General features: G+C 41.8%; 1 protein-coding gene across 1 annotated transcript in view; it reads left to right on the top strand.

The window, feature by feature from the left end:
• Positions 1–21,894, top strand: part of LOC137647260 (protein rogdi-like) — a 65,228-nt gene extending 43,334 nt beyond the window's left edge. The window contains exons 6-7 of the mRNA XM_068380652.1: positions 4,651–4,860; positions 18,156–21,894. Coding sequence (XP_068236753.1) covers positions 4,651–4,860; positions 18,156–18,230 — 285 coding nt within the window. The 3' untranslated portion in view covers positions 18,231–21,894. The remainder of the gene's footprint in view (positions 1–4,650; positions 4,861–18,155) is intronic.
• Positions 21,895–22,222: the final 328 nt, after the last annotated feature.

The following is a 22,222-nucleotide window of genomic DNA, read 5'->3' as shown; positions in this document are numbered from 1 at the left end:
CTAAAGCGGGCGTTTGGTATGCCACAGGAGAGGAACCAGGCTTGGGAGTACCTGCCTCTGCCCAGGCTGACTTCTCAAGTTTGGTAGACTCTCCTCGTAGAACAGCAATGAGGCGCTCTAAGGTTTGCTGGACCTTCTCCGATCTAGATCACTTCCTAAAGGGTGTATTTAGAGCCTTTGAGATGTTCAATTTCCTAGACTGGTGCCTGGGGGCCCTTAGCAAGAAGACCTCCCCTGCGGACAAGGACTCAGCCATGCTCTTAATGTCCTGCATGGATAAGGCTATTAGGGATGGATCTGGCGAGCTTGCTTCAATGTTTGTGTCAGGAGTGCTTAAGAAAAGGGAGCAGCTTTGTTCCTTCCTTTCCTCCAGCATCACACCTTGTCAAAGGTCTCAACTCCTTTTCGCTCCGCTCTCTAAGTTCCTGTTTCCTGAAGAGCTTGTTAAGGACTTGTCTGCGGCCCTGATACAAAAGGACACCCATGATCTTGTGGCCTCATCTGCTCGTAAGACTAAGGTTGCTACCTCAGTCCCCAGGACTTATCGCACCCCAGTGGCTGATACTCCTGCTACGAGGTTTATTCCGCCCTTTCGTGGTAGAGCCCCCAGCCGAGGAAGCTCCCGTCCAGACTCTTCCAGGAGCAAGTCTAGGAAAGGTTCCAAGGCTTCTAAAGGCAAAAACTGACTCTCCTCCTCTCCAGACAGCAGTAGGAGCCAGACTCAAGATCTTCTGGCAAGCCTGGGAAAAGAGAGGTGCAGACGCCCAGTCTGTCAGTTGGCTGAGGGAGGGTTACAGGATACCATTCTGCCGCAAACCCCCTCTGACCACATCTCCCATCAACCTCTCTCCCAACTACAAAGAAAAGGACAAGAGGCTAGCGTTGCACCAGGAGGTGTCGCTCCTGTTACAGAAGAAGGCAGTGGTTATAGTCCGGGACCATCAATCCCCGGGCTTCTACAACCGTCTCTTTCTGGTGGCCAAGAAGACAGGAGGTTGGAGACCGGTGCTGGACGTCAGCGCGCTCAATGCTTATGTCACCAAGCAGACGTTCACGATGGAGACGACGAAGTCGGTCTTAGCAGCGGTCAGGCAGGAGGACTGGATGGTCTCGTTGGACCTGAAAGATGCATACTTTCACGTTCCTATTCATCCAGACTCCCAACCTTTCCTGAGATTCGTTTTTGGAAAGGTTGTCTACCAATTCCAAGCCCTGTGTTTTGGCCTAAGCACAGCTCCTATGGTGTTTACGCATCTGATGAGGAATATAGCAAAATTCCTCCACTTATCGGACATCAGAGCCTCCCTTTATTTAGACGACTGGCTGTTGAGAGCCTCCACGAGTCGTCGCTGTCTGGAGAGTCTCAACTGGACTTTGGACTTGATCAAAGAACTGGGTCTGTTAGTCAATCTAGAAAAGTCCCAGCTCATTCCCTCCCAATCCATTGTGTACCTGGGAATGGAGATTCGGAGTCAGGATTTTCGGGCTTTTCCATCGGCCCCAAGGATAAGCCAAGCCCTAGATTGCATCCTGAGCATGCTGAAGAGGAGCAGTTGCTCGGTGAGACAGTGGATGAGTCTCACAGGGACCCTTTCATCGTTGGCCCTGTTCGTCGAGCTAGGGAGACTCCACCTCCGCCCTCTTCAATTCCATCTAGCAGCTCATTGGGACAAGGGTTTGACTCTCGAAGCAGTCTCTATCCCAGTCACCAAAGAGATGAAGACCACTCTCTTGTGGTGGAAGACCAATCTCCTTCTCAGGGAGGGCCTATCGTTGGCGATTCAGACCCCCAATCTTCATCTCTTCTCGGATGTTCGGACTCGGGCTGGGGCGCGACCTTGAACGGACGGGAGTGCTCGGGAACGTGGAACGAGGAACAGGAAACGCTCCACATCAACTGCAAGGAGCTACTAGCAGTTCATTTAGCCCTATTGAACTTCAAGTCCCTCCTGCTAGGCAAGGTGGTGGAGGTGAACTCCGACAACACCACAGCCTTGGCTTACATCTCCAAGCAAGGAGGGACCCATTCGAGGAGCCTATACGAGATAGCAAGGGACCTCCTCATTTGGTCAAGAAGTCTAAACCTCACCCTAGTTACGAGGTTCATTCAGGGCAACATGAACGTCTCAGCAGATCGCCTAAGCAGAAGGGATCAGGTCATCCCCACGGAATGGACCCTCCACAAGAGCGTGTGCAACAGACTTTGGACCTTGTGGGGTCAGCCGACAATAGATCTGTTTGCCACCTCCATGACCAAGAGACTTCCTTTGTACTGTTCCCCAGTTCCAGACCCAGCAGCAGTTCATGTGGATGCTTTTCTGCTGAACTGGTCCCATCTCGACCTTTACGCATTCCCACCGTTCAAGATCATAAACAAAGTCCTTCAGAAGTTCATCTCGCACGAAGGGACACGGCTGACGCTGGTTGCTCCCCTTTGGCCTGCAAGAGAATGGTTCACAGAGGTACTACAATGGCTGGTCGACGTCCCCAGGACTCTCCCTCTAAGAGTGGACCTTCTACGTCAACCTCACGTAGACAGGTTGCACCCAAACCTCCACGCTCTTCGGCTGACTGCCTTCAGACTGTCGAAAGATTCGCTAGAGCTAGAGGCTTTTCGAAGGAGGCAGCCAGTGCGATTGCCAGAGCAAGGAGGGTATCCACTCGTAGAGTCTACCAATCCAAGTGGGAAGTCTTCCGGAGCTGGTGTAGAGCCAATGCAGTTTCCTCTACCAATACCTCTGTGACCCAAATAGCTGACTTCCTATTACATCTTAGGAATGAGAGATCCCTTTCAACTCCTACGATTAAAGGGTACAGGAGTATGTTGGCTTCAGTTCTCCGCCACAGAGGTTTGGACCTTTCTTCCAACAAGGACCTTCAAGACATCCTTAAGTCTTTTGAGACTTCTAAAGAACGTCGTCTACCCACTCCAGGCTGGAATCTAGACGTAGTCTTAAGGTTCCTTATGTCACCTAGGTTCGAACCTCTCCAGTCAGCTTCCTTCAAGGACCTTACCCTCAAGACTCTTTTTCTCGTCTGCCTTGCAACAGCTAAAAGAGTCAGTGAGGTTCATGCCTTCAGCAAGAACATTGGGTTCACATCCGAATCTGCAACATGTTCTTTACAGCTCGGATTCTTAGCTAAGAATGAACTTCCTTCACGTCCTTGGCCTAGATCGTTTGAAATACCTAGCCTCTCCAACATGGTAGGTAACGAGCTAGAAAGAGTTCTTTGCCCTGTCAGAGCTCTGAAATATTATCTTAATAGGTCAAAACCTATTCGAGGACAGTCAGAAGCCTTATGGTGTACAATCAAGAAACCTTCGAGGCCCATGTCCAAAAACGGGGTTTCGTATTATATAAGGCTTCTGATTAGAGAAGCCCATTCTCACTTAAAGGAGGAAGACCTTGCTTTGCTGAAGGTAAGGACCCACGAAGTGAGAGCCGTAGCTACTTCGATGGCCTTTAATAAAAACCGTTCTCTGCAGAGCATAATGGATGCAACCTATTGGAGGAGCAAGTCAGTGTTTGCATCATTTTATCTTAAAGATGTCCAGTCTCTTTACGAGAACTGCTACACCCTGGGACCATTCGTAGCAGCGAGTGCAGTAGTAGGTGAGGGCTCAGCCACTACATTCCCTTAATCCCATAACCTTTTTTAACCTTTCTCTTGAATGCTTTTATTGTTGTTTTTATGGTTGTTACGGTAGGCTAAGAAGCCTTCCGCATCCTTTTGATTTGGCGGGTGGTCAATTCATTCTTGAGAAGCGCCTGGGTTAGAGGTTGTGTAGAGGTCCTTTAGTAGGGGTTGCAGCCCTATATACTTTAGCACCTTAGAGTTGATTCAGCCTCCTAAGAGGAACGCTGCGCTCAGTAAGGAAGACGAACTTAAAAAAAGGCAGAGTAACGGTTCAAGTCGACTTCCTTACCAGGTACTTATTATTTCATTGTTATTTTGAGATAACTGATTATATGAAATACGAGATACTTAGCTATCCTTTAATCTTGTACACTGGTTTTCACCCACCCCCCTGGGTGTGAATCAGCTACATGATTATCGGGTAAGTTTAATATTGAAAAATGTTATTTTTATTAGTAAAATAAATTTTTGAATATACTTACCCGATAATCATGATTTAATTGACCCTCCCTTCCTCCCCATAGAGAACCAGTGGACTGAGGAAAAATTGAGGAGGTGTCAACAAGAAGTACTGTAGTACCTGGCCACAGGTGGCGCTGGTGAGTACACCCCCTTCTAGTATTGTGATAGCTGGCGTATCCCTCCCGTAGAATTCTGTCGGGCAACGGAGTTGACAGCTACATGATTATCGGGTAAGTATATTCAAAAATTTATTTTACTAATAAAAATAACATTTTTCTTAACTCCATATTGTATTGCAATTTTAGTAAGAGTTGTTTTGTTGAATTTTCTTTTTTCATTAATATTTTACTATATTTTTTATTCGATATAGGAAATTGTATTATGTAGTAGATTTTGTAATTTCATGAGAACTTTATTGTTTAACATTAACCATTAGTCATTATCTAATAAAAATTGCTTTGTCTTAAGGTTTCTAATCAAAATTGATTTTTTCAGAAATAAGATAGAATTATCTACTGAAGGTTCTCACCAAAATTACTGTTATTTCAGAAATCATTGACTCCTCCACTTCCTGGTGACTTGGCTGTAAGTTTCTACCTACAAGCACACAAGCTGGTTTTAGCTGTTTATCATCTCTCCAATGCTGCAGGCACTATGAAGTTTGAGAGTGTGCAAGCAGAGTGTGCTGTTCCGTGGTTAAGCCCAGTTCTTGTATGTTTAACTACGGCTCTTCACTTGGCACATCAGCTAAGGGATAAGGTAGGGATATTGCAACAAGTTCATGTGGTCATATAAAGATACAAACAATTGCTTCTCAGATTACACTGTTTTTAGGGGGTTTTAGCAAGCAGGAAAATAATAGTTGTTCCTACACGTATACAAACCTGTCATCCCTTAAAATAGGGAATGTTTTCAGTGTAATTGGAACAGCTGTTGAATATAGTAATGAGGTACAGTTGTCAACGACAGGTGGTGCGCATGAGCGAGTAGCCTTGCCTCCCTCCCCCCTCCGTCAGTTGGACTCTTCACTTTTGTCTTCAGCATCAAACTAGTATGGACATACCGTTGTGATCTATCCAAAGGCTTTAATCTTCTTTTTTTTTTTTTTTTTTTTTTTACTTTCAGTGGAAGTGAATGCTAGCTGTTATGTGTGTTGAATATGGAGTCTGTCATTAGGTTGGAACTCACATATCAGTGTGGTGGGGAGTTAGTCTTTGGAGCAGCCTGCCACATGCTCTAGCCCTGAGAGGTATGGGGGTTACTCAGGATTTGTCTGCCGCTAAGGTACTAAGCCAAGCTACCGACAGAGGTAGACAATCCAGAGTCATAGCGTTCACTTGTGGATGTCCTTGCATCACGGCTGGATGAAGTGACCTTGTCTGCCTTCAGGGAAAACTTCTATTATTGACTGGCACTTTAGTGCCCTTCAAGGTTTGAGGCCATCTCTGGAGCTGCCTTGGCCAGTGCTGGCTAGTTTAGCCCTGCAATAAGTTAACAATCAGATCTGTTGATCTGAGAACTCCCTTGCTTACAGTTGGTCAAAGAAGATCTCCCTTCCCCCACATTCTCAAGGCAGAAAAGGTTCTTTGTGCTAGAGACGGCTATATCATCACCTCTTCAGGTTAACCCATTAGTGTTCGTACTGTTGGAGCAAATCTTGGGGAGACTCCAGGCAGAAAGCACATCCTTCTTGGCCTCTGAGTCAGCGACCATTGAATCGTCTGCCATGGCCTCTCTCCAAGCTGTGTTGTGGCTTGACCAGTGGTTGGGTACGGTTACTTACTTTGCAAAGTCAACGGGGTTATCAACCCTGGTGTCTTTTGAGAAATACTGGAGTCTTTTGCTGTCCAGTGGGTAGACAGTGACCTTTCTTGCACACCAGTCAATGAATCAGAGGGGCAACACCAGTCAGTGACCCAATGGGGCAACTTGATTTTGAATGGGAGGGATGCCATAGTGTCATGATTCTAAAAGAAGGCTGGTTCAAAGGTAGCTCTGACACTTCGTTACACATTGATGCGGGATGCCATGTCTCTCCTTCTGAGGAGTCACATCTAGGTGGTGTTGGAAATGTGAAGAACTACTTTGTAGGACTCCCTGATCAATTGCGCAGTCTTCTTCAGGATCCCTGGACCTTTGGAGACCAAACCCTTGGGTTTGCCCTTGACTGCAGAATCAGGGGCAAGGAAGGCTTCTGAGGCCCATACTGAACCCTGATGAGGACCGTCTGCAACCTCTTCCACCTGAAAGGAGCATGTGCATGCACAGCCCATTGGAGCCACTCAACGTAGTCACTCCATGAGGGTATATGGCAGGAAGAAGGGAGGGGAATACTGTTACTGTACCAGCATTATTCCTCTCCTGCTGCCAAGAGTAGGGGGATGCCTGTTATAGCATTGGGCAACCTGACTGGGACATGGGGTCTTGTGTAGCGAGTGTCCTTCAGGATGATTACTACTTCTTCTGATTTCAACTGATCTTCCAACATCAAAAGCTCTGGCCTTACAAACAAAAGGGGAAGATATGTTGAAGAAGTCATTTGAATTGAGTCTCTCGGCTTCTACGGTGGACTCTTCCCGTTGAAGAAGTCGACTGGCAGCTGGAGATTGGTCATCGACCTCTCCACTGAATGAGCTTGTTCTTCAAATGAAGCTTAGAATGGTAAACGGTTCATTCTGTGCTGAGTTCTATCAGAGAAGGAGACTTCAAGCTTTCAGCGGATCTGAAGGTTGCTTGCTTCTAAATACCTATTCATCAGTCCTCTCAAAAGAATCGCTGTTTCTCTCTCTATGGCATGGTATATAAATTCAAAACTTTGGGTTTTGGACTGTATACTGCACAGGTGTTCACCATGGTAGGAGCTTGGGCCCATTCGCACTGAATACGTCTGCTGATGTATCTTAACGATTGGCTAATCCTGGCCCCTTCTGTGAGGGAGTTGCTACAGAAGTGAGATTAACTTCTCACATTTTGTCACAATCTGGGGATTGTGATAAAAGGTAATTTCTCGAATCTCATACCCAAGCAGAAGTTGAAATACTTGGACTTGTTGATAAACACAACAGAAATGAAAGTATTTATTTTAGACAATCATATCAGCAAGCTTAAGGTGGTAGCGTGACCATTCCTGTCCAAGACAGTACTCCCAGCTAGGCGCTGGCAGTTTTCTCGGCCACTTTTTTTCGCTGGAGAAGCTCTTTCCTCATAGGAACCACCAATGGAGATTCCATCAGAGGTCTCTGAAGGGTCACTGGTTAGCCTAGAGAAATCCCCCTATTCTTCCTGTTCTAGTGTGGCAGGAGGCTTGTGACAATCTTTCCTGGTGTCTGAATAATGAAAACCTCACCAGGGTAGTCCCACTGGATATCCTCACCTCTGTACGGACACCTGTTCTCAATTGCATCAAAGGAGAGTTGGGGCACACACCTGGGTGACCTGTTTGCATCATGAGTGTGGTTACAAGAAGAGAAGCATCTGCATATCAACATCCTAGAAATGCAAGGAATGTTTCTTACCCCGCAAGCATTCCAGGAACATTTGAGAAGGTGCTCTTTAGCGTTGAAGAACAACACCACAACCTTAACAGCCTACATCAACAAGCTAAGAAACACAGTATTGCACCCCCTTTGCAAGCAGACAAAACAGATGCATATCTGGGTGGCATTTTGCACATTAGAGTTGTTTGGTAGATACATTCCTGCCAAGAGGAATGTAATAGCAGACACACTTGGTTGCCATGGGTAGGTTTTAGGTTCAGAGTGGTCCCGGTATCCATGCTTAGCAGAGAGGGTTCTTGCAATGCGGATCACCGGGGATCAACCTGTTCGCCACATGGCTAAACAGGAAACGCCACATGTATTGTTTCTCCTATTCAGACCCGTGACCAATTTTTGAAGATGCTTTCTAACACCCATGGAATCATCTGGATGCCTACACCTTTCCTCCTTTCAGCCTGATCGATCGGCTGATTAAACAAATGTTGATTGCACCAAGCCTCAGGATAACACTGATGGCTCCTAGATGGTCACATGCCGAGTGGTATCCCAATCTGTTAGCATTTCTAGTCTAGGTCCAAGGTCCCCAATGGAATACACTTCTCTGTCAGCTGCATGTTCAAAGGTACCACCAATCTGTGAAATCACTGGAACTTCATGGTTGGAGACTATCCAGAATCTCCAAGAGAAAGGCTTTTCATGAGGGACTGCACAGATGTCTCTATAACTACAAAGATCCCCTGCAGCTGTTTACCAGGGAAAGTGGGTCATCTGTTGCAATTGGTATCATAGGAGGGATACTTCTCTGGTTGGAGCATCTCTAGCAAAGATCGCAGATTTCTTCTTCTTCTTCCTTCGGGGAGAGAGGCACCTCTCAATTGGGGCTGTCAAAGGCTCCACTCAGTCTTGAATACGATCTTTTGACTGGAGGGTGTAGACCTCTCCTCCTTATGGGAGTTGTCTTTGTTCATTTGGAGCTTCAAACAGTCTTGTCCACCCCAGGACTTCAGGACTCCAGAGTGGGATATGACCCTGGTTCTCAAGACTTTCATGTGTACCCAGTTTGAACCTTTGAGGTCATCAGACAGAGATCTGACTCCCAAGGTTGTATTTTTGCTAGCATAAGCATAGGTAAAGAAAATAGGGCGAATTGCATTCTCTTATTTAATCACCCACCCTGAGGGTTGGAAGGTGGGACCTTTTTTTAAGTTTGTGACCAAAAACCCAGGTTCATGACCTTCTCCATCCCCTATCTATATGAAGCGTTTGGTGGCAATCGAGTGATGCTTCAGTGTTCCGTAAGAGTTCTATGGTGCCATCTGAAGAGGACTCGACACATCATATGAGTGTCAACGCCTATTTTTTAGCTTTGACAGAACCAAGAAATAGGTATAGAAAAACAGTCTATTTCTGGATTCGTGAGGTGATCCGTTGGACATATGCTTGAACTGCTGAGAGGATCAAGATACTAGCCAGAACTATAGCTCACGAAGTCAGTGTTATAGTTCCTACCGTAGCCTTTAAGAGGAATCTTGCAGTCAGCTAAGTGTTGAAGGCTGGAATTTGGAGATACTAAATGACCCTCACAGTCTTTTACCTACTACAAGTCCCTTAACACTTAGTTCTTGGTACTGTGGTGGCTGCTCAAGTAGTTCTATAGCTATCCCAGTTTTCACACGGTACAGGAAGCATCTTGATTATGGTAATGTGTAAATGTAAGTCTGGAATGAAAAGGAAGACTGGTGGTTGTACCCTTCATCATTTTTTTCCTTCTCTTATGGATGTAAGCTCCACTTTTGAGCTGCATTCTTTAGAAATCTAATGAAATGTCTCCCGTAGCCTCCCTTGATGAGGGGTAGGATGGTGGAATATACACTAACCCATTGATCATCATAAGGCAGGTATTACATTCAGGACTTGGAAATGGATTCCTCATTTGATTACGTACCAATCTTGCTTGGTACAGGTCATCCTACTCATCCCTAAGATGGACAGATAGGAGGTAACTGGAGTCATCGCCTTTGCATTGTAGAGGACCAGGTAGACTGACATTTCCAAGGAAGAAAAAAAGTAACCAGTTTGGTTGTAGGGGGATTTCTGACCTACCAATTAGCAAATCTCCTTGTTTTAAACAACAAAAGGTTTGTATATTCGTAGGAACAAGTAACATGTTTATATTTTTCCTAGCTATACAAAACGGAGTCTTTTAAGATTGAATTTCCTGCTTCAACAACCCCTCCTCTCAGTTCTGTACCAAAGGTAAAAACTAAAGTCTTTGGCAGGCCATTTTGAGGGCTATTTGTCCACATGCACCATGTGTCGTTATCTACTTCGTTAACAAATTCAACAGATGCTCCAACTCTACTGAAGTTAAAGAACTCAGGTTTATATAGCTAAGAAAAATACAGATTTCTTTTGAAATACGTTATTTTTAAAATAGCTGGGTTTCATATGAATTAGCATTGGAGTTATGAAAAAAATAGGGAAACTACTTTCCATTCCTTTAGTTTAATTGGCCATTAATCAGATCTTTAGGAGAGAAGACACAATGGTTATGGGCTTCATTTATCTAATTACTGTATTACTAAAACTTCCCATTATTGGTTTATGTGTTGGCATATGATCTGTTTTTCAATTTATATTTGCACAGTTGCAATGACAAGTGGGTATAATTCATATTTTTTTGTTTTGATTCTTGAAAATATATTAGAGAACATAAAGTATCCTTTCGATGGTCTCCCTTTTATTTTTTTCATTCCTAAGTTTATACCTAATTCATGTGGTGTGCTTGACATATTTTAAATGTTAATTTTTGGCTGGTTTTCACCTCTAAACATTTTTTCACACATATTGGGTGACATGAAACAAATTTTTTTTTCTACACAAATACAAACCAGAGTAAAGGATTTAGGTTTTTATAGTTAAGATAAATACAAATTACCTTTAAAATTTGTGATATTTCAGCAACAATTTTGAACATTATTCTGAATATGCCATCTGCTGAAATCAGAAGTTCTGTACGTCTAATAAATTTGCTAATTGGAGTTCTGACAAAAAGGGAAAGTAATAGAGCATGGTTTGAAACCGGGAGAGTCCTTGCTAGTTGGTTAGTGCTGGCCGTTACATCAGCCAGGAACACCGTTTCTGCAACTCCTGGTATCTTTACAGCTTTGCTAGTTGGTTAGTGCTGGCCGTTACATCAGCCAGGAACACCGTTTCTGCAACTCCTGGTATCTTTACAGCTTTAGTAATAAATTTGATCATTTTATTTTCATTGCTTTTCCCCTTCCTTCCATTCTTACCTGTTACTTTCTGAATGACTCTTTAGGTCTTCCTGTCCATTATTCCTGACATAATTCTTTTTCTATCTGTAACAAAAAGAGGTGTTTTGAAAGACAAAGGCAGTAACCCAAGAATTTTCTTCTTACTATGTTTAGTTTAAATCACATGATATCCAGACTTAGATTTTCACGTTCTTTACTGCTATCCACATTTTGTTACCATTCCCAAAATAATTTCCTTAAAAAATACAAATTAACCAAAAGACTAAGACATGAGTTGGGTGTATTATACCAAGAGTTCTCAAAATAACTTTGACTAAAGAGTTCTCTACTATTGTATCTGAACCCTTTTGATATCAATACCATTAACATTTTTAAACCAGACCCCCTATTTATGGAGTTTGATATGAGTTCTTGTACACTTTCTGTCATAATTTTTATAAAGTAGAAATGTATTCAAGGTTACAGATCATCCTGTTATAGCCAAGACTTAAGAAAAGACACCCACAAGTAAAAATGTAAGAAGTGGTCTTTATATGAATTTAAGAATAAGGACAGATACTGTGATACAAAAGATACTCGGTTCTGTTTTCTTTTGTATTTTCGTTGTCATTCTTTGAGATTAATATTTCAAATCTATAATAAAAGCAGTCAAATTCTGTTGCCATCTTGTAATAGGGAACTATAGTTTGACCTCTGAAGGAGTCAATTTCAGTTTTTCAATATTAATCTTACCCGATGATCATGTAGCTGTCAACTCTGTTGCCCGACAGAAATCTACGGTCGGGATACGCCAGCGATCGCTACCCAGGTGGGGGTGTACTCAACAGCGCCATCTGTGAGCAGGTACTCAAGTACTTCTTGTCAACAAGAACTCAATTTTTCCTCTGTCGTGCCTCCGGCTAGACCTACTTGGATACGCTGTTGATTCTGGAGTTATTGTTCACGATTTGGTGATGTATTTGCTCTAGAGTTTAGCCTTCGCTATTCAGGAAGCTTTATCATTAGCTTAGCAAGCTTTTGGAATTAATTTGATTTAATTATGGTGACGAAGAGAGTATGGACTCTCTTTCACTTTTAAATGGCCGACCCTTCCCTTAGACGGAAGTGTTGGTGTCGAAGAGAGTATAGACTCTCTTTCACTTTTAAGAATTTATGCTATTTTAATTTTAATGTTTTTGAAAGAATTTCTTTGATAGTCTCGTACTTTTTCAAAGTTGAACTAACGTTTTGTTTAGTCTCCGCAGTTGTTGACGTTCAGAACGTTCAACTTGCGCTCTATCGTTACGATAGAGAGAGAGTAATTCACGGTTTCACGTTGCAGTAAGAGTAAACCGATTCTAGCGTTTCGTTCATTCTTTCTTAGCTTAAATGGTTGTAATTCTAATAAAGGAACTTTTTATTTGGGAAACCTTTCAGTTTTTTTCCTTTAACAAATAATATGTTTTAACGATATATATAATTGGGCTCATCTCTCAGGTTCTAAGTCAAGAGAGAGAGAGAGAGAGATAGAGACGGAGGGAGAGAGAGGAGGATAAACGTTTCGTTCAAGCGGGTAACGTTGTTCTCGTTTTTTGCTCTTCTCCCTAGTCGATATAGGGGAAGAAGGTAAAACGTTTCTAGAGTTTTATTCTTGTTCCCAGGCTTTATGCGGTGAGAGATTTTAAACGTAGTTTATTTGATCTAGTGTTTAGTCTCTTTTTCAGCCACTGAATTCTTTATCTTTATTTATGTTTTTCTGTTACATTGTAATACTGTTTTCGCAATTACTACCTTTTAATGAAGGATAGGATTGCGTGTTTCAGGTACAAACCACTTAAAGTTTCGAGTTCAGTGAAATAAGTGCAAACAGAAAATCAAAAGTGATAAAGTGATATGCGCAAAGTGTTACAGTGTTGCGTTCGAGGGTTCGTCTGTTCGTGCCAGTTGTTCACCTAGTCCGATACCTCTTACAAGCTCCCAAGCCCAGGGGAGAAGTAATGTCGAAGAACTTATGGGTTCCTCAGGCCTTGATCGACGAACAGACGTTTCCCTCCGTGGTTTCGGGTGTATCTACACACGTTGCCGACGTGATCACCCCACCCACACAAAGACGAGAGAGCCCATTTATTCCTCGTCTGCGGAAGAGGTTTCTCGCAGAAACCATGGACCAAATCTTGGAGCTTTTAAGTGCAAGTCGGTCCCTTCCGCGCAAGTCCAACGGCCTAGGTGTAGCCACTGGGTCAGTTCGGACTCGCTGCAGTACGACAACTGCACACCTCCTAAGAGAGGCTAGGTGGTACCGCAACAGGCAGTAACTCCGTCTGTTGCCGCACCAGCTGTTTTAGACCCTCAGTCACAACGGACAGTAGCTCCGTTTGTTGTTGTCTTTCATAGACCCTAGTGGTCCATGCTGCAGACTATACAGTCTCAGCTTGCTCCTTCATGCAGGAGTATCATGCTGGAAGGTTGACAATGCAGCCTGTTAACCTACAACCCGCCGAGGTTGTGCGCTCAGCAGATACTGCGGCTGCCTGCTCCCACCCTCCACCTGTGAGAGCTCCACCACCGATGCGCAGTCCACCCTGCCAGACGCATGTTCTTGCTGCACCATCTGCTAACATGTGTGAGCTACCGCATCAGCAGTGGGAAGGTTCTGTAGAGCTGCCGGGTTCCAGCACTATGTGGCATTCTCCGCAGCCCATGCAGCATGCTCTGCATACCTTACAGCATGCTCTGCATACAGCATGCTCTGCATACCTTACAGCATGCTCTGCATACCTTACAGCATGCTCTGCATACAGCATGCTCTGCATACCTTACAGCATGCTCTGCATACCTTACAGCATGCTCTGCATACCTTACAGCATGCTCTGCATACAGCATGCTCTGCATACCTTACAGCATGCTCTGCATACCTTACAGCATGCTCTGCATACCTTACAGCATGCTCTGCATACAGCATGCTCTGCATACCTTACAGCATGCTCTGCATACCTTACAGCATGCTCTGCATACCTTACAGCATGCTCTGCATACAGCATGCTCTGCATACCTTACAGCATGCTCTGCATACCATACCGCATGCTCCTCAACCCACCGCAGCCCCTCCCACGCACCAGCACTCTGCTTTTGTTGTTGCCAGCTCCCACTCTCCGACTGTGGAGAAGGTTGACGATGCACCCGTGGGCCTACACCTCCCACGGTTGTGCGCCCGGCATGGCTTCCTGCTCTCACACTCTTGTTGTGAAAGCTCCTCCACCCATGCACAGTCAACCCGGCCAGATGTATGATGACTCCCACACACAGAGCACTCCGTTGCCGTGCGGGAGCTACCACAAGCTGCCGTGTTTTGACACGGTGTGTCAGCCTCCGCAACACACTGTGGTTACCGCCACTCGCCAGCAGCAAACTAGTCAGGCAGGAGTTGAGGCTTCCCCACACAAGTGGTTGCCAACTCACAAACTGTCATGCAGTTACATGACGTTGCCTTCTGGTCTGCTACTTATACACCAGTGCTGTATGTCCTCACGCTCCTGTTGTGGTTGACAGTTCAGTTTTTGACAGTTCACAGACTGTCAAGCAGTTTCATAACGTTGCCTTCTGGTCTGCTGCTTTTGCACCAGTGAAACCCTCACTGAGAGAACTTAGCTTTTCTCGGATATGGTTCCTGTAGATGAGAAAGTGCTGTTTCTCCCTCCTTCTGATATTCCCTTGAGGACTCTGTCATTTGGAGAGGAGCCTTAAGCTGCTTAGCCTCCTATGGACTTTTATTTAAGCATAACATGCTTCCAGGGAGGGTAAATGGTTCCGCTTCAGTCGCTAACCCCGTCTGTTGCCACACCTGCTCCCATAGACCTTGGGCTTGGTTGCAAGACATGCAGTACAAGCTTAGTCCTTGATAGAGGATTTTTTACGGACGCTGAGGTATCCTACTCACGTCCGCCAGTTGAGATGGTTCCTCCACCGGTGCGACCCAGTGTGGGTTGACAGTCGCACGTTGATGTTATGCTACTCTCGGAGGTGGTTGTGGACGTTCAGTGTGTCACTGGGAAGACGTTCAACAACCAGCAGAGGTGTCTTGTTGTGACGCAGTGCGGCAACCTCAGCAACCCGATAAGGGGTTGTCTGTACTACCCAGACAGTCTAGACAGTTTCGGGTTGTCTCTGTTCTTCCTCTCTTCCCCATGGTTGACAGTTCACAGACTGTGCAGCAGTACCATGATCTTGTGTCCGGCTCCGTCACGCATCCACCAGTGCGACCGGATTCAGCGAGTCAGACGTTGCCCACTCCGTTGCCGTTTCCTCATCAGTTTCGGATGAGGAACCTTCTGATGAGGACATGGCTGAACAAGAAGATCAATCCCCAGCCCTGCTATCCATCCAGAAGATGCTGAAGAAGGAATACAGCCCTGTCAGGCTGTGGATGAGTCTGGTTAGGACACTGTCATCCGTGGTGCATTTGGTGTCACTTGGAAGACTACACCTCCGTCCTCTTCGGTTTCATCTAGCTCTTCACTGGAAAAGGACAAGACGTTAGAAGCGGTCTCGATCCCGGTTTCCGGAAGATAAGTCTTGTCTAACCTGAGGAAAGGACTTTATCAACCTTTTATAAGGTCTTCCCCTGACTGTTCAGACTCCCAACCACGTTCTCTTCTCAGACGCATCGGACGTAGGCTGGGGTGCGATCTTAGGCGGTAGGGAATGCTCGGGATTATGGAACTCGCGTCAAAGGACAATGCATTTTAACTGCAAGAAGCTTCTGGCAGTAAGTCTGACCTGGAAAAGCTTCAGGTCTCTCCTTCAAGACGAAGTCATGGAGGTCAACACGGACAACTCCCTGCTTTGATGTTCATCTCCTAGCAAGGAGGGACCTACTCTCTGACATGGTGCGAGTTCGCTAGTGACCTCCTCTCCTGTTCAACAGGTCTAGACTTTTCACTAGTAACAAATTTCTTCCAAGGCAACTTGAATGTCTTAGCAGTTTGTCTCAGTAGGAAGGGACAATAATTGCAACATATTGGACCCTCCACAGAGATGTATGCAAGAGACTTTGGGTCACCTGGGGCCATCCAACCATAGATCTCTTCGCAACCTCGATGTCCAAGAGGCTCTCAATACTTTGCTCACCTATCCCGGACCCAGAGGTGGTTCTTTTAGATGCCTTTCTACTAGATTAGTATCATCTAGATCTATATGCATTCCCTCCGTTCTAGATTGTCAACAAGGTACTGCAGAAGTTCGCCTCTCACGATGGGACAAAGTTAACACGCGAGAGAATAACTTACCGAGGTACTTCGATGGCTAGTAGACGTTCCCAGAACTCTTCCCCTAAAGGTGGACCTGCTACATCTGCCTAGCGTAAGAAGGTACTCCAAGGCCTCCACGCTCTTCGTCTCACTGCCTTCAGAGTATCGAAAGACTCTCGAGAACTAGAGGTTTTTCGAAGGAGGCAACCAGAGAGATTGTTAGAGCAAGGAGAACATCCACCCTTAGAGTCTACCAATCGAAGTGGGATATCTTCCTAAACTGGTGCAAGTCAGTATCCGTATCCTCGACCAGTACCTCTGTAACTCAAATAGCTGACTTCCTCTTATATCTGAGAAAAGAGCGATCTCTTTCAGCTCCCACTTTCAAGGGTTACAGAAGCATGTTGGCATCAGTCTTCCGTCACAGAGGCTTAGATCTTTTCAACAATAAAGATCTACAGGACCTCCTTAAGTCTTTTGAGACCACGAAGGAGCGTCGTTTGGTTACACCTGGTTGGAATTTAGACGTGGTTCTAAGATTCCTTATGTTAGACAGGTTCGAACCACTTTAATCAGCCTCCCTGAAAGATCTCACCTTTAAGACTCTTTTCCTGATATGCTTAACCACAGCTAAAAGAGTCAGTGAGATTCATGCCTTCAGCAAGAACATCGGATTCTCATCCGAAACGGCTACATAGTCTACAACTTGGTTTTCTAGCCAAACACGAGCTGCCTTCTCGGCCTTGGCCAATATCGTTCGGTACTCCAAACTTATCATATGGTTGGTAATGAACTAGAAAGAGTCTTATGTCCTGTAAGAGCTCTTAAGTTCTTTTTAAAAAACCTTTACGAGGCCCGTCTGAAGCTTTATGGTGTTCAGTTAAGAAACCATCTTTGCTTATGTCAAAGAATGCTTTATCCTATTTTATCAGACTGTTTATACGAGAAGCTCATTCCCATCTGAATGAGGAAGACCAAGCTTTGCTGAAGGTAAGGACACACGAAGTTAGAGCTGTCGCAACTTCCGTGGCCTTTAAACAAAATAGATCTCTGCAAAGTATAATCGACGCAACCTATTGGAAAAGCAAGTCAGTGTTCGCGTCTTTTATCTTAAGAATGTCCAGTCTCTTTACGAGAACTGCTACACTCTGGGACCATTTGTAGCAACGAGTGCAGTAGTGGTGGGGGCTCCACCACTACAATTCCCTAATTCCAGAACCTTTTTAATCTTTCTCTTGAAATATTTCTGGGTTGTCCGGAAGGCTAAGAAGCCTTCCGCATCCTGGTTGATTTGGCGGGTGGTCAAATTCTTTCTTGAGAAGCGCCTAGATTAGAGGTTGTGATGAGGTCCTTTAGTATGGGTTGCAGCCCTTTATACTTCAGCACCTAGGAGTCGTTCAGCATCCTAAGAGGACCGCTAGGCTCCGTAAGGAAGACGTACTTAAAAAAGGCAGAGTAATGGTTCAAGTCGACTTCCTTACCAGGTACTTATTTATTTTATGTTTGTTATTTTGAATAACTAATAAAATGAAATACGGGATACTTAGCTTCTTTGTTAACATGTATGCTGGTCTCCACCCACCACCCTGGGTGTAAATCAGCTACATGATCATCGGGTAAGATTAATATTGAAAAATGTTATTTTCATTAGTAAAATAAATTTTTGAATATACTTACCCGATGATCATGAATTAAAGAACCCGCCCTTCCTCCCCATAGAGAACCAGTGGACCGAGGAGAAAATTGAGTTCTTGTTGACAAGAAGTACTTGAGTACCTGCTCACAGATGGCGCTGTTGAGTACACCCCCACCTGGGTAGCGATCGCTGGCGTATCCCGACCGTAGATTTCTGTCGGGCAACAGAGTTGACAGCTACATGATCATCGGGTAAGTATATTCAAAAATTTATTTTACTAATGAAAATAACATATTTTGTTTTATTATGATTTTAGTAGTCCTGTATTTACTGTTATACATTTAAGATTATTCCATTGAAGACTATATCATATTATGCCTTAAGTTCATTTTAAATTTCTTTCTTTCTTTTCCAGATTGCTGTATTCTCTCAGTTCAAGGATTTCACCCCAGATTCTTGCAGTGTTTCAACGATATCTTTTGAACCTTGATTGGTGACTTAAGATGTGATAATTCAAATTTAATTGTTTGTGAAAAGGTCTTGTTATTTAAGAGATAGTAAAAAAAATTCTTCTAAGATTAGGATTATTGGTGGTAGCTACTCAAGCTGACGAAGTCACAAAATACTTGTAGATATGGATTCCTTACAAGTCAATATTTATTAGTTTACTGGATACAAAGAACATTATGTCAGATTGCTATCTCCTTAATGGTCTTTTAAAAGTTATTCTATTATTATTCATACACAGGGAAAGTATTTTTTCCACAATTAAAGGTCTGATACTTATATTGTGTTCTCATAAGTATCTTGAATAAAATTGCCAAAATACAGTTAGATAACAAAAATCTTCAACAAGATTCTGCAGGGGCAGAGAATCAGGATGGAATTAACAATTTTCAATTGTTTATGAGAAACTTTGTTTAAGCCAGCTTGGGCTATTATTGCCTTCTCATTCTTATTTTGTTACTTAATCCAAATTATGTAGATTTTATTGTTTTTGATTTCCATCTTCTAAGGAAAGATTATTTTGAATGCTTAGTAACCATATACAGCATTAATTTTAAAACTAGTACCTCAACCCACGATTTGAAAAATAATAACAAGGAGCTATGGTATAACCTCCATGATGTGGTGAAGTGTATGGTGATGCTAATTATGTTTTTAGTTTTTCCATCTTGTAAAAGCATCTAAAATGATTAGAAATAGATGACCATACCAGTATTGCTAGTTAATGTTTATTTATAAAGGAACTGTTCATAAGAATGTTTTGGAGGCCTTTTTCTTATATTGAGATGTTTTCTTCTGTCTGTTAGCAGGAATACTCAAAAGCTAGGTATTATGATAGAATTGCATGAATTCTTTGCTAAGTTCAGCTATGTACCAAAGATAAGTATCAAAGCATGGTGAAGATTTGAATCCATATCCGGTGATAGAAGATGTTTCTCTGATGGGGCGTATGCGGTTTTATATTGTACTTTGTGTCCCTTTAATTATGACTGTCATAACTATTACACTACAACAATATTTATACTGTGTATAGACAAGAGAAATGGTTATTGTTTCCTCTTTGCAATCAGTTGTTGAATGTTTTCTAAACGTAATAAATCATAAGAATAAAATCTCCTAGTACTTTGAAACATACTATGTTAGTTCTCAGACTTGAAATTATGATGTTAAGCTACTTAAAATTTTAATATTTCATATACAGTATTATGGTTAAAGATTTTATAGGATTCTGTTCTACAAAGGTTTTCCAATTTCTTTTGATAATGTATTATACATTACTGTGTAAAATTTTTGCTAGCTGAAATTAACTAGCTGAAACTTAGGACTAATTACCTTTTAATCACAATTTGACAAATCTTACACTTCAGTAAAATCAGTCATATCTTTACTATTACATTATATTATTTTATTGTCAACCTTCTGTGGTCAGAACCATTTGATTCATGTAATCTTAGAGAAGTCAATATAATAGAGTATACTGTATACTTATACTGTAATAGAATTTTAGATGCATCCTGATCAGATCCAGTTCCTTAGAACGAGCAAATCATTAAATCCGTAAAGACATAAATACGTGTGCAATACTGCATTGATATTAATGATGCTACTGATTGAGTTATTTCCTCTTAAGAAGCCTTTCTGTTATGTATAGTTATTGGAGAGGTGCGAGTCCATATGACTTTTCAGTGTTTCTTGTTCATAATTAGAAGTTAGCTCATTTTAGCATTGGCTGGTTGTTTTTTTATGTAAATAGCTTATGTAAAGTGTTAGACTTTTAATTGTTATAAAACTTTTATGTATATAATCGGTGACCCAATCCAAGTTTGTTCGGTAAAATTGTGTATATGATGTACATATAATTTAATTATTTCTTTTATTATTAGCTTACAATAATCAGTCCTCTGTCTTCATGGATTTTGTCTGCGGTTTCAACAAGCAACATATTTAGATCTACAAAATATTTTAAAGTTTAGTAGGTTTTTTCACAGACATTCCTTGTGTCCGTTGAGTCAACTCAGTTAGGATATCTGCACCGTGCAACATTCTTTCCTTACTTCTCTTAACATTTTACCTCTCCTATTGTACTGCATACTGCTGTTATTATAACATGATATTATCCAGTTTAGTAGGATTTAATAACATTGATTAGAGTAGAAAGACCGTAATGAAAAACTAGCAAATGTACACAATAACTTTATAGCTAACACGTGTAAACTATGCTATTTGGCGATAAACCAGTTCCATAGAAATTTTAATAATGAAAATTATTAAAAGTATGAGTTTGCATTTCAGTTACAAGAAAAGATTCTCTCTCTGAAAACAGGTAAATATTTTGAATTTTTTGCTGTTATCTCATTATCGTACGTAAATAATTTTCTTTATGATGAATTACCTTATTTCAAGTAAGAAAAATAATGAAATTAGAGGTTATAAAGAATTTATGATAATTTGTGGCTTCCTTATTTGTTAAAAAAAGTGCACCTTTTTAAAGAAGGCTATATAAGATTACCATCTCATTATAATATGAAATATATTTAATTATATTAAACATTAATTTGAATTCTATTATCAAGCATTCCAATCAAACAGGAAATGGAACCCCACTTTACAGCCCGTTAACCCATTAACGTTTTGACCGCGATGTTTTATTTACACATTGAAAATGAAAAAAAATAGAACTAAACATATGTCATGTTTTTAGATTATGCTATCTTTAAGGACATCTATTTTTTAAATGCAAATTTTCCTTCAGAAGGACGAACATTTCTTTTAAAAATTAACAAATTTGTATAAGCGGTGTGTAAAGTGACTAAAAACAAAATACCTCTGCCAGGAGTTGCTCAGACAAGCGTGAAAACATTCAGCGAGTGTAAAGAAAAATATGGGAGAGAGATATCGATAAAGTTTTTATGATTTACAAAATCTTTAAGTAAAATAATTAATGGGAAAGACTGAAAAATGGAAATAGGGATCATAAAGATAATACGTAATATGTAGTGGTATAAGAAATAAACGTAGATGGAAGCAAACAATAAAAATGTGTGACTTCAGAAATGAAAAAGAAATAGAAAAGGATTAATGAAAATCTTGTTTTTGTTGTTAATCTAAAATTATATAGGGAAATAAGCTAAGAATTATGAGAGAGAAACAATGAAAGGAAGTAAAATTAATTGTGGTGATAGTAAGTTCACAATGTATTGAGAGTTTAGAGGGAAATTATATTAAAGTAAACATTAAACTTAAGAAAAATTATAAATCATTCAAGAGTTTATGTTTTTACAGTACTGTAATGTTCATTTATTATACTTTAATACTGTAATGTACATTTACGATAACAAAACCTACAGCACAGTTAGTGGACTGCAGGAAAACAATCTAGTGTGTTATTTAGAGACTTGACTGCATGTGGGTAGAATGGTTAGTTGGTTAGGGAAGTTGCGAGTTCACTGACCCAAGGTCACCAATATTACAATGTTTGTTTGTAATTTAGTTGTCTTTGTTACCTAACCCCCATGAAGAGTCGGGATTGCAGCCATGTTCATAGATCTTAATTCATCACAACTAAAGTTTGACGTCTAGAAAGTGCAGTCATATATGAAAATGTGTAAATAAAAGTTTAATGTAAGTGTATACGTAATGAATTTTTGAAACCTTTACGCATTCAACGTTAAGCATTTTCATATGCTCAGTACTAATGGCACGTTACCTTTTATTTGGAAAAAAATACTTATCATTAAATGTTGTTAAATGGTACCTAATGCATTGCTAAGAACAAAATGATAAGTAAAATTGCCATACTGTTTACAGTATTGGCATTTGCTTGCAATAAAGAAATATTGTATGCAGAAACATTAAATATTTCCTCTGAGAAAAATATATCATTTTGGGTAGCTATATGCAGAGTAGTAAAATATAGCTTTTTCTCATGATGTAGCAACATTGCAAGCCTTTTTTGTTCTTACAAAAATTGCTTGA

This window comes from Palaemon carinicauda, chromosome 9 (genome assembly GCF_036898095.1).
Source record: "Palaemon carinicauda isolate YSFRI2023 chromosome 9, ASM3689809v2, whole genome shotgun sequence".
NCBI classification, from domain to species: Eukaryota; Metazoa; Arthropoda; class Malacostraca; order Decapoda; family Palaemonidae; genus Palaemon; species Palaemon carinicauda.
The sequence above is the reverse complement of the archived record's forward strand: the minus strand, read 5'-3'. Positions and strand labels throughout refer to the sequence as shown.